Source organism: Oncorhynchus mykiss, chromosome 4 (genome assembly GCF_057628025.1).
Source record: "Oncorhynchus mykiss isolate SJ-2025 chromosome 4, ASM5762802v1, whole genome shotgun sequence".
Classification (NCBI taxonomy): Eukaryota; Metazoa; Chordata; class Actinopteri; order Salmoniformes; family Salmonidae; genus Oncorhynchus; species Oncorhynchus mykiss.
This window is the reverse complement of record NC_143025.1, coordinates 15,132,054-15,144,814: the sequence shown is the minus strand read 5'-3', so window position 1 is coordinate 15,144,814 and position 12,761 is coordinate 15,132,054. Positions and strand designations below refer to the sequence as shown.

The following is a 12,761-nucleotide window of genomic DNA, read 5'->3' as shown; positions in this document are numbered from 1 at the left end:
AAAGGTGAGTTTGACATACTGGATTGTTATATACATGACTGGTCAATATGCTGAAGGGACATGACTGATCAATATGCTGAAGAGACATGACTGATCAATATGCTGAAGGGACATGACTGGTCAATATGCTGAAGAGACATGACTGATCAATATGCTAAAGAGACATGACTGATCAATATGCTGAAGAGACATGACTGGTCAATATGTTGACCAAGGCTTGTATCAGTGATATTCTAAAGCATGCTGAATAGATTGGGAAGGTCAAAAAATATCTAATTTACTTTTCTCACGTTGTTGTGAAAGACTCAAACCCAATAGTTTTTATGATGGCCATGAGCAATATGGTATCATTGCAAAATGTATACTGAATTGAAATAGAAATGCAACATGCAACAATTTAAACGATTTTACTGAGTTACAGTTCATATAAATTAATTAGGCCCTAATCTATGAATTTCACATGACTAGGAATACAGAAATGAGTGCACAATACTTGAGAGAAATAAAGGTTTTGAGTGTATGGAACATTTCAGGGATCATTTCAGCTCCTGAAACATGGGAAAAACACTTTAAATGTTGCATTTATATTTGTGCTCAGTGTAAGCATCCTGCTCAATTTCTATGTAATTTATTTCATACATTATTTACATATTATTGCCTTCGTAAAGTATTCAGACCCCTTTACTTTTTTCCCATTTTCGTATGTTACAGCTTTATTCTAAAATGTATTCAATTGTTTTTTTCCCTCATCAATCTACACACAATAACCCATAGTGACAAAGCAAAAACAGGTTTTTAGAAAATTTTACAAATGTATTACAAATAAAGAAATGGAAATATAACATTTATAGTATTTTGACCCTTTACTCAGTACTTTGTTGAAACACCTTTGGCAGCGATTACAGTATCGAGTCTTCTTGGGTATGATGCTACAAGCTTGGCAGACCTGTTTCTGCCAGGTTTCCTCCAGACGTGACGCTTGGCATTCAGGCCAAAGCGTTCAGAGAATCTAGTTTCTGATGGTATGAGAGTCTTTAGGTGCCTTTTGGCAAATCAAAGCCGCGGGGTCATGTGCCTTTTACTGAGGAGTGGCTTTCGTCTTGGCACACTCTCCCGTAAAGGCCTGATTGGTGGAGGGCTGCAGAGGCAGTTGTCCTTCTGGAAGGTTCTCCCATCTCCACAGAGGAACTCTAGAGCTCTGTCAGAGTGACCATCAGGTTCTAGGTCACCTCCCTGACCAAGGCCCTTCTCACCCGATTGCTCAGTTTGGCCGGGCAGCAAGCTCAACGAAGAGTCTTGGTGGATCCAAACTTCTTCCATTTCAGAATGATGGAGGCCACTGTGTTCTTGGGGACTTTCAATGCTGCAAAAATGTTTTGGTACCCTTCTCCAGATCTGTCCCTCGACACAATCCTGTCTTGGAGCTCTATGGACAATTCCTTCAACCTCATGGCTTGGTTTTTGCTCTGACATGCATTGTCAACTGTGGGACCTTACATAGACAGGTGTGTACCTTTCCACATCATGCCCAATCAATTGAATTTACCACAGGTGGACTCCAATCAAGTTGTAGCAGCATCTCAAGGATGATCAATGGAAACGGGATGCACCTGAGCATAGGGAAGGGTCTAGATACTTATGTAAATAAGTTATTTTTATATATATATATATATATATATATTAATATATTTGCAAAAAATTCTAAAAACCTGGTATGCCTTGTCATTATGTGGTATATTGTGTAGATTGCTGATGATTTTTTATTTTTAAATCCATTTTAGAATACGGCTTTAATGTAACAAAATGTGGAAAAAGTCAAGGGGTCTGAATACTTTCTGAAGGTACTGTATGTGTGTATATTTACCCATGTTAGAGTACGGTTTAGGCATACTAGCAATTGTTTGATGTTAGGGTTAGGGTTGGCTGCTTGTTTTTTGTTTGTATGTTTCTTTGTCTGTTTGTTTATTTATTCTGATTTGGTATTAAAAAAAAATCCCTACTTTCTAACACTATGTTTGTCTAAGACTAGGGATGCAAAAATCTGTAACTTTCCGAAGATTCCCAGGTTTTTCCGAAATTCTGGTTGGAGGATTCCAGATTCCTGCTTATTCACTCCTGATTACGGGAGTCTTCCAAACAGGATTTCTGGAAAACTGGAGAATTTTTGGAAAGCTACCGCATATTTGCAACGCTATCTAAAATCCTGTGAAAAGAATAACATGTGGCAAACATCAAGGTAATGGATACTTACTCAGACATGATGGAGGGATGTGTGCTTCAGACCCTGTAACAACAAGACAATGAGGAAGATAAATGTTTTTAGCATTAGGGTGCTATTTGCCTCATAAGCCTAAAATTAGAACAGGCTTGTGTATCCAGCTCAAGAATGATTAATGAACACTGGCTGCTAATGGAGCAATTTGGACACTTCAAGGAAGGGAGGGGAAATCTGATCCATTTGACTATTAAAACTTGTTGGAACAATTTTGATCAGGCTAAATTTGGACAGCTGGAGACAAGAGTCACCCCTGACATTCATGGGCTGTTACTTTATTGATGTCATTAGCACACAAATCTTCTGCAGGCATCATCGTCTTGCTCCACCCTGAGAACATCTTGGTATCACTCAAATCACTACAACCTGCGTTCTCAGTGAACCCCGTCATTACATCTCTTTCACTTTTCCTACTGCATTTTGGGGGGCACACTTTCTGTCATGAAAAGCCCCTCAATCGAATCATTGATTATTATTTTAAGCAATACAGTATGGCTCAAATGTTGTAAGACACTGTTGTTAAACCACACCGCATCAATGAATAGCAATGTTAAGAATAGGAATGATGTTTTTAACAACTTCTCTGTTTTCTCTAGTTTAAAGTCAATGATACATGCAGTTCAACGTTCAAATTCATTCATATTCAAATGATCAAATAAATGCTACTATTTTGAGTATACTTCAGCAAACAGAGAAATTGACAATAAAAACTCTTGCCAACACATCCTTTTCCAATCTGTTCAACTAGGAACATACATGATAATCAAAATATGTATTAAACTGTTACTTTCAAATGCCTGATAGAGCATGGTGCTTGCAACGCTCAACTGTTATGCCATGTCTATCAACTGACCAGTGGATCTGAAACTATTCTGTAGGTTACCAAATGTTAGCTGTAGCCCAAGAGGAACGGACCACCAACCAAGGGCCTAGAAGCCCCATTCAGTAAACACTGTCTGCTGTAACCTAGTTATCACATCGAGTTACAGTATAATCAAAATTCTAGATCTCCATCACAAATCCCATTTCGCTATCCTTGACAGTTATACACATTGAATATTTGAGCAACATACATCACAAAAAAAAGTAATGCCTTAAATACCACAAAAAACAACTTGCTTTTGGTATGGGTATAGCTAAGTTAATGTCTTCAACCGCCTTCCATGCTAGAGTATAGCCCTTGAGCAGGAGTCCCCCCCGCCTTCCACACAGGGTCACACTGTCTAACACAGAGGCCCGTCGGCCACATCATTCTGTCTAGACAGGCTCAATAGTCTTTCATAGTATCCACCCTGATATATTTATCTCAATGTATTCACCTGTATTCAAATGTAGTGAACTTGTGACAGGTGTCACTTAGTGCGATCATTTCCAGGTGCTACCTGTTAATGGGTATTTTTTTTCAATTTTTTTCTACTGTGTTATTGACTTGTTTATTGTTTACTCCATGTGTAACTCTGTGTTGCTGTCTGTTCACACTGCTATGCTTTATCTTGGTCAGGTCGCAGTTGTAAATGAGAACTTGTTCTCAACTAGCCTACCTGGTTAAATAAAGGTGAAATAATAAAAAAAAAAAAATAATATCTGTGTAAATGTAGCCATGAAATCACCTTTACATCAACGTCTATAAATGTGCACTGTGTAAGACTTAATTAACAGGTAAAACTACCCCCCCCACGTTGAGACTATATTCCTTCATTTATCAATAAGTCACATCCAACCTTATTTATCAGTAAGACAGATCCTGTGTGATCGAAAGATAAGAGAGGTTCTCACCTATGAGATGAGGAGGACAGGACACACTTGGTGAAGAAGGGGAGAAACTGGTAAGTCACAGGCAAAGAACAAATCCAACAGGGTATATATATATGTAGACTAGTGATGAATCAGCAGAAACCCAGAGACCTCCTTGTGGTGGTGGAGACTCCTTAGGCCAATGGAACTGTGGGCTCCTGAAATACCACCAACCCTTTCCTCCAACTCACATCATAAATTTCCCTTTCTGCAAGGTGTCTCCCAAAACCTGAGCTGCCACATGGCTTCCATTCCAACGACGTTGGAAAGGTTTGACAAAGCCATCCCAGTTAAGCACGGACAACATGGATAGATAAATCCGGGTAAGCAAGGGTCAACGTTGATATATTCTTGAACCACTTTTGGTTGATTGATGATAATTCCATTTTCAATAATAAGAAGGCTATTGTTAAAGGGTCAGTCTGCAGTTCAAACAATAAAAAGTGACTTCCCAGCTACTGTTTTGACAAAAAGTTCTTCAACAATCAATGTGTATATAGCAATAATTTTTAAGTAAAAAAATGGAAGTACCAATTGCAGATTGCACCTGTAAAATAAAAAAGGGAAAGGGGTCGTGAACTTTAACAAGGGAACCATGCTAACAATTGCATTTAAGTGAACCATTTCTGTGTCTGTCATTATTGTCAGAACCATTTTTGACTTCTGGAATCCATTTTGTTAAGTATTTTTTTAAAGTAGAAAAAAGTGTTACTCACCATTTGCAGGACTAGAGTTCCACAATCCAACTTCAATTGCATGGCAATACACTGTAAATTGAATATCTACAAATAATGACAAATTCCTGAGAAAAAAGTGGGCAAGCAAATAGCCCTCTTTTGCTCAAAGGTGAGATGGGGAGAAGGAGCGAGAGATTGAAAGAGAGCGAGAGAGAGCGATAGAGAGTGATGGAGAGAGGATATTTATTTATTTATATATTATATTACTAATTATATCATAACTATATTCTTGTAAATGGTTTATTATATTCTTTATTCAAATATGAAAGGTTTAATTAAATATAAAACATTTTTTAAATGATTAATACACATCTAAAATGTGTAACTAAATCAAGCCAATCGTTATTGAGTTTTAATTAAATTGTGTTTTCATCAAGTTATTTCGCATGACACATTATACTCTAATGACATTGACATTTATGATGAAATGTTTGTAGGAAATATAATCATATATTCTTACAACAAATATATTAGATTAATTCACTGTGGGGTTGCAAAAAGCAAATGTTACCGTTTTTTTAGGGATACAGTGTTTTCAACCTAACTTCAGTTTCTCCTGGAAACCGGAAGTGTGGACTCTGCTTAGGCGTCTTTTTACACCAGTAGTATCTTATGCCAGGTTGTGATTTTCAATGTTCCTGATAGGTCGATATTTCCTTGGGGGCGGGAATAGAGAACCTTGACACAGCTGTCTGGTAGGTGCACATAAGTGACATAAGTGCAACCCATTAATATTTGGAAAAGCCCTAGTTATGGATGCCCCACTATTTCAGTGCCAAATTAGTAATAAAGAAATAAACATGCATAACAATGTTCAAGCACAGGAGGTTGGAAAGCACAGACTCGTAGTAATGACTGGAGCGGAGTGGGTGGAATGGTATCAAATACAACACACATATGGTTTCCATGTGTTTGATGCCCTTCCATTTGCTCTGTTCCAACTATTATTATGAGCCGTCCTCCCCTCAGCAGCCTCCACTGTATTGAAGAAATATACATGTCAAAAGTAACAAAAAAAGACTGTCTTCTTCAAAGCATTTATTTAATTACTGAGCTTTGGCATGAATGTTGGACATAGGTAAAATACGTTTTCTTCAATAGCTTTTTACTATTGACATAAGACATACGTTTAAGTTAAATAGATTGACAAAATGACTCTAACTCTGTGACGGTATAACAAAACAACCTAAAAGATGTATTAAAAAACAAATTCAGTAATTTATGCGGTCTCAAACTTCTTCTTCCTGCCGTCCATGCCAGCCTGTTCATCAACGTTCTTACGCCAGTCACCGACTTCCTCCTGCATGACATAAAATGTACGATGTGACATTCTTAGTGTTTGAGGATGTAATATGAAATTCATGTAACTGATCATTTCCTCAAAGTTCTGAGCACATTTGGGACAACTGCCGCCAACTCCTAAAGTACTGTGATTCTCTGCTTCGTAATTCTCCCCACAAATACCCACCTCCTCTTTGACCTCCTTCTTCACTTCTTTCAAGTTGGCTCTGAAATCCATGGAAGCCTTGTGCTTGGTGCCCAGCAGAGCTGCAAGCATAGCATCAGCAGACATGCGCACTTTCTTCAGAGCTGGCTTCTTTATGCCCTGGATCTCAACCACTTTCATCTTCAGGTCCTCGATCTGTGAAGAGGGTGAGTCAACACATAGTCAAGACCAGCGCTATATGTTTCCAGGATGAGGACAATATGGAATGCAACGTACTGTACCTCTTTGTCTGTCTTCTTCACTTTTGCCTCGGCGTCATATCTTTCCTCATCAACCTTGTCAATGGTCTGGGCCAACTTTTTAAGCATTTCCTGTTGACACACAAACATATCACAGATCATTTGTATGAGAAACACAGTGTATCTTAATGGTGTCTTCAGCTTTTGGCACAGATCAATCTCATTCAATTAATTTTCATTTCTATGCAAATCAAATAAATCCAAATGCAGCCTTAACACATATCTCAAAATCAAATATGTAACATGAAAGATAAATAGGTTACGATTTTTGTGGTACCAATTGTATGGTTGTATGAATTATTGTATGTCAGGCATTCAAAGCAGACTAAATGAGAATGAACTGGTTAGAATGGTAAAATACCTGCAGCTCAGGAAGACCCCCAGACAATACCGGAGCAGGGCAGTTTTCTGCTATAAAAGCTGCCTTTTCCGTTATCAAGTCTGCTGCTTCTTTCTCCAGGAGGTCTTTGGCAATCGCAAGCATCAAGCTCTGGATGTAAGGGGGAGAAAGGGTGTCAGAGCAGCTAACACGACTACACAGAAACATGTAGGACTCACCAGTGCAAAGTTAGGCCTAGCATCAATTTCAGGCACTCTCAAATGTACTGTACATTTATTTATACATTGTACAATAGTAGTGAAAGCATTAAAACTATGAAATAACACATATGGAATCATGTAGTAACCAAAAAAGCATTAAACACACCAAAATATATTTTATATTTGAGATGCTTCAAAGTAGCCACCCTTTGCCTTGATGACAGCTTTGCACACTCTTGGCATTCTCTCAACCAGCTTCATGAGGTGGAAGGTGACCTGGAAGGCATTTAAATTAACAGGTGTGCCTAGTTAAAAGGTCATTTGTAGAATTTATTTCCTTCTTAATGCGTTTCAGCCAGTCAGTTGTGTTGTAACAAGGTAGGGGTGATATACATTGGATAAAGACAGCCCTGTTTGATAAAATACCTTGTCCATATTATGGAAAGAACAGCTCAAATAAGCAAAGAGAAATGACAGTCCATCATTACTTTAAGACATGACGGTCAGTCAATGCAGAAAATGTAAAGAAATTTGAAAGTTTCTTCAAGTGCAGTCGCGAAAATCATCAAGCGCTATGATGAAACAGGCTCTCGTGAGGACCGCCACTGGAAAGTAGGAACCAGAGTTACCTCTGCTGCAGAGGATAAGTTCATTAGAGTTACCATCCTCAGAAATTGCTTTCCAAATAAATGCTTAACAAAGTAACAGACACATCTCAACATCAACTGTTCAGAGAAGACTGCGTAAATCAGGCCTTCATGGTTGAATTGCTGCAAAGAAAACACTACTAAAGGACACCAATAAGAAGAAGAGACTTGCTTGGGCCAAGAAACATGAGCAATGGACATTAGACTGGTGGAAATCTGTCCTTTGGTCTGATGAGTCCAAATTTGAGATTTTCGGTTCCAACTGCTGTGGCTTTGTGAGACTTAGAGTAGGTGAACGGATGATCATGTGTGGTTCCCAACGTAAAGCATGGAGGAGGTGGTGTGATGGTGTGAGGGTGCTTTGCTGGTAACACTGTCTGTGATTTATTTAGAATCCAAGGCACACTTAACCAGCATTGCTACCATAGCATTCTCCAGTGATACGCCATCCCATCTGGTTTGCCCTTAGAGGGACTATCATTTGTTTTCAACAGGACAATGACCCAACACACCTCCAGGCTGTGTAAGGGCTATTTGACCAAGAAAGAGAGTGAGGGAGTGCTGCATCAGATGACCTGGCCTCCACAATCAACAGACCTCAACCCAATTGAGATGGTTTGGGATGAGTTGGACTGCAGAGTGAAGGAAAAGCAGCCAAAAAGTGCTCAGGATATGTGGGAACTCCTTCAAGACTGTTGGAAAATCATTCCTCATGAAGCTGGTTGAGAGAATGCTAATAGTGTGCAAAACACTGTCATCAAGGCAAAGGGTGGCTACGTTGAATATATAAAATATATTTTGATTTGTTTAACACTTTTTTTGGTTACTACATGATTCCATATGTGTTATTTCATAGTTTTGAAATCTTCACTATTATTCGTCAATGTAGAAAATAGTAAAAATAAAGAAAAACCCTTGAATGAGTAGGTGTGTCCAAACTTTTGACGGGTACTGTAAATGTTCAATCAAAGGAGAGTAAGAACAAAACAGTTTTTCATACTGGAAGCTGAAATTGGGTTAAATCAGTATGTTTACCTTCAGATGACCCCTGCGGCTCGAATTCATCTTTTTCCTGTGAGAGGAAGAAGTAGATACATGAGATGTTTGCGATGCACTCAGACAATCAGTCACCTCTCAGATGTTATTGAGACTAATGTAATATTATACTTACTCTGACATCTTGCTTGTTTATTTTTTCACACCTTGTATAAGACAGAAATTAAAAGATTCAAAACTTTGACAGAACAAGTGTTGTTATAAATGTATATGTTGTACTGTGATAGACTCAGAAGAGCAGTCATAATGCCAAAATGAATCCACAAAATAACAGTAGCACACATAAGATATAGAGATCACTTTAATTACTAAGCAAGTAGGAGTCTACCCTGGCTCACTTCACTGGGCATGTACTTATTTTTATCTTTATGCTGATGCAGGACATTTGGACAACCTGCGATTTTAGCATATTATTATGGCAGCTAGATATTGGCAATAGAACACCTTTCAACTAGTTTCACATTGCAGATATAAGCATGCAGATATGAAGTATTCACAAACATGTATCATATTGCTGCTTGCCACTTGGAACAATTTTATGCTTAAACAGATAGTGTTTCAACTTATTCAGATGCCAAAACATATATACATTCTGAATGATAGTTTCTTATTTCCCTGAGGACGACAAATCTAAACTGGTATTTGGCATGCTAAACTTTGATCTACTTAATTATTGAGCTGCTGACCTACATTTGAATATAACTACAACTACAATTTTACTAATTTGTTAAAACAATGAGTCACTCTTTATAATGTTGTATAATGTAAATTGTAGCTTTTCTTCCAATTTCCTTAAGTTGTTGTTGTTTTCTCCAAACTATTTCAAAATAACTAGCTAGCTAACCAAGTTAAATACTAGCTAACCAATTTAAATACAGTTCGTAGGAAACCAATAACTAGCTAACCAATTGAAATACAGTTTGAAGGAAACCAATAACTAGTTAACCAATTGAAATACAGTTTGAAGGAAACCAATAACTAGCCAACCAATTAAAATACAGTTTGGAGGAAACACCCTAAAGTCGAAAATACGCTAATATTTCCAAAAAGTGAACTATCACTTTAAACAGTGATATATTCACTTTTTTTTACTCATGAATGTTCAAATCTTGCAAATAAATCATGTAAAATGTTTTATTCATTCATGAAACACAAAAGGTTTCATATTCTGATGGTTATTTATTTTTAATTTCTGTAGATTCCAGACATCTAGAACACCACCTGTTCAGGAACAAATGGCATACGATTGCACACACAGAGCAGAACAAAAACATCCAGGTAACAAGGTCCCCTTGAGCATCATGTTGGGCTGATACATGCAATCAGCCTACGAAGTATAATATTTCTAGTGACCAAGAAGGCTCAAACTGTTGAGCTAGCTCTACTTCCTGAATAGCTAGATTCACATCTGGTGACACAAAACAATTCAGCAATTCAATTCATTCAATTAAAACATTCAAATTCCTTAATATCTGTCAATCATGTGCACATAATGAATCATTGAAAATAACGTCTATCGCTTAAAAAAAGAAAGGTGAGAATACAGACCTGTATTTGTTTCCCCCTTATATCCCAAAACTATTTAGCCAGCACACATGCATACATTTACCATGTGGGTGGCCATAGGGATAGAATCCACAACCCTGGTGTTACAAGCACTGTCCTCAACCAACTGAGCCATACAGGACCATGTTACTACGGTGATCGTATGATCTGTCAATGTGCAGAAACCAACAGCTGCAACCCTACATACAGTTCAAAGCAGTCAAGAGACAGGAGCACATTATGCATGCTGGAGAACTATAAGATCCCACTATTATCCTCACCTGTGAGAAAAATAATGATGAAAAATGAAGAGCAGCTGTGAGAGATGGAGAGGGAGAGGATGGCAAGCCAATAGCAGATTAAATGAGGGAGTACACAGTATTAAATACTGATGGGTGGACACCAGTGGTTTATCCCTCCCTCAACATGGTAATGTTTACTCCAGTAGGTCAGTCTTTATGGTAGTGGTCAGTGATGCTGCCGGCCCCCTGTCAGCCTGATATACTGCCCTGTAACATATACATGCCCTGTAACATGCCCCGTTATCTAAATATAGGCTCCATATTTCCAAACCAGATAACTAAAGTATCAATAATATTTCCACATCTTGCTGTAACTTAAATAATAACAAGCAAAGTGCAACTGCTTGTCACAATGTCATCCCCTCTATAGTTTCTTGTTGTGATCAAGTCTTAATCGATGAATGATAAGTGAATGTGGTCAAAGTAGCCCTACACTACAGGGCCAGATATAATAAGCATTGGAAATAAAGCATCTTATGGTAGGAACTTACCCGGTAAAATAAGGGTTAAATAAAAAATAAAAATAGGGGTCTGATCCCATACTTTGACCTAGGGCTGGCTCCAGCCTTTTGGGGGCCCTAAGCAAGATTTGGTAGGGGGGCCCCCCACATCACGGCAAAACATTTGAGAGGCACCGCTCTTGACGGTGGAGAAAAAAATGCTTGTTTTAAAGGCCCAGTGTATTTTCCTTTGTTTTATACATATTTCCATACTATGAGTTTGGAATACACTGACAATTTTAATTGAAAACAATCAAAATCAAATCACATTTAATTTGTCACTTGCACCGAATACAACAGGTGAAATGCTTACTTAAGAGCCCTTTTCCCAACAATGCAGAGTTTAAAAGTAAGAGCAATTTGCCAAATAAAAAAAGGAAATAGTAGGGCCTCCTGGGTGGCGCAGTGGTCTAAGGCACTGCATCGCAGGAGTCACTAGGAGTCACTGCAATTCTACACATTTTGCCATGGGGCATAGAGAAAATGTTGCCGTTTTAAAGCAAGTTTACTGCAATCCTATGAATTGTGACATGGGACAGAAATCATTTTTTAATTTTTTTAGTTTTACAACAAATTTCCCACAATCTACCTATTTTGCCATGGATGGAGCTACTTTTTTTTGCAGTTTTAAAGCAAATTTTCTGCAATTATACACATTGTGTAAGGACTTATGCCGTGTTAATATGATATGAGTGAGAATGACTAACAAAATCAATGGAGGCCCCTCTGGAGGTCAGGTACCCTGGGCACGAGCCCTGCGTGCACGGTCGGTATTCAGCCATGCTTTCTACAAGTTTAGATAGCTGGCTAGACTAACTACCAATAAAAAAAGTGTTAGCTGACATGGCTAATTGAGTGACTGTCATTGACTGACATAACAAGAGAAAAACTGCTGACACACAACCACATTTCGAAATTGCACCTGGGGTATTCAACTATTCTCACTCTGAAATAGTAAGTTGAGATCCGACTGTATTCCCCCCCAAAATGTCATAAATAAATCATAATAATTTGTTGGGGGCCCTAAGCGACCGCTTATGTTGCTTATGCCTGGAGCCGGCCCTGCTTTGACTATCCTCCATCCTGACTTTGTATTTAGGTCATTTGGCACCAGAATTAGCCTAGTTCTATATCCACCAGCCATCTGCTAAAATGTAATGGCCCCTCCTAGGAATCTTTTGGGGGAATTTGTGGTGGCAAATATTTCTGTGGCTCTGTATTACAGTTTAGTTATTTAGCAGACGCTTTTATCCAGAGTAACTTAGTAGTGAGTACCTATATTTTAATATTTTTTCGCACAGGTCCCACGTGGGAAACGAACCCAAAATCCTGGCATTGCAAGCACCAAGCAGTACCAAATGAACCACAGAGGACATATTGTAAGCATCATCTAATTTGTCCTTTAAAGACACAGATTGTTAAATATGATACCCAGTGAAAAGTGTCACCTTGAAAGTAAAGGAAACGGTTTTGCAAATGTGCAAGAAGAAGAAGATACAGACATGTGAATCATGCATCCTCTGGTTGATCAGTTATAGAAGATACAGACATGGGAATCATGCATCCTCTGGTTGATCAGTTATAGAAGATACAGACATGGGAATCATGCATCCTCTGGT

General features: G+C 38.3%; 1 protein-coding gene across 2 annotated transcripts; it reads right to left on the bottom strand.

The window, feature by feature from the left end:
• Window positions 1–5,831: 5,831 nt before the first annotated feature.
• LOC110521358 (troponin I, fast skeletal muscle) lies at window positions 5,832–10,860 on the bottom strand. Of its 2 annotated transcripts, none has more exons than XM_021598862.3 (7): window positions 10,622–10,860; window positions 8,911–8,941; window positions 8,775–8,811; window positions 6,914–7,042; window positions 6,535–6,624; window positions 6,275–6,448; window positions 5,832–6,106 (listed from the first exon to the last, which is right to left on the bottom strand). In XM_021598862.3, exons 2-7 carry the CDS (start codon window positions 8,916–8,918, stop codon window positions 6,026–6,028), a joined length of 519 nt encoding a protein of 172 aa, XP_021454537.2. In that variant the 5' UTR covers window positions 8,919–8,941; window positions 10,622–10,860; the 3' UTR covers window positions 5,832–6,025. The 2 variants fall into 2 exon arrangements, with proteins under 2 accessions (XP_021454537.2, XP_036825409.2); XM_036969514.2 differs by lacking the exon at window positions 10,622–10,860 and adding an exon at window positions 10,405–10,619.
• Window positions 10,861–12,761: the final 1,901 nt, after the last annotated feature.

Bases quoted from the DNA above. Each gene is read 5' to 3' on its own strand.
- LOC110521358 (XM_021598862.3), bottom strand. The intron at 7,043-8,774 runs GTAAACATACTG...CCTTACATCCAG, and splicing joins GCCGCAGGGGTCATCTGAAG to AGCTTGATGCTTGCGATTGC. The intron at 6,625-6,913 runs GTATTTTACCAT...GTGTGTCAACAG, and splicing joins GGGGTCTTCCTGAGCTGCAG to GAAATGCTTAAAAAGTTGGC.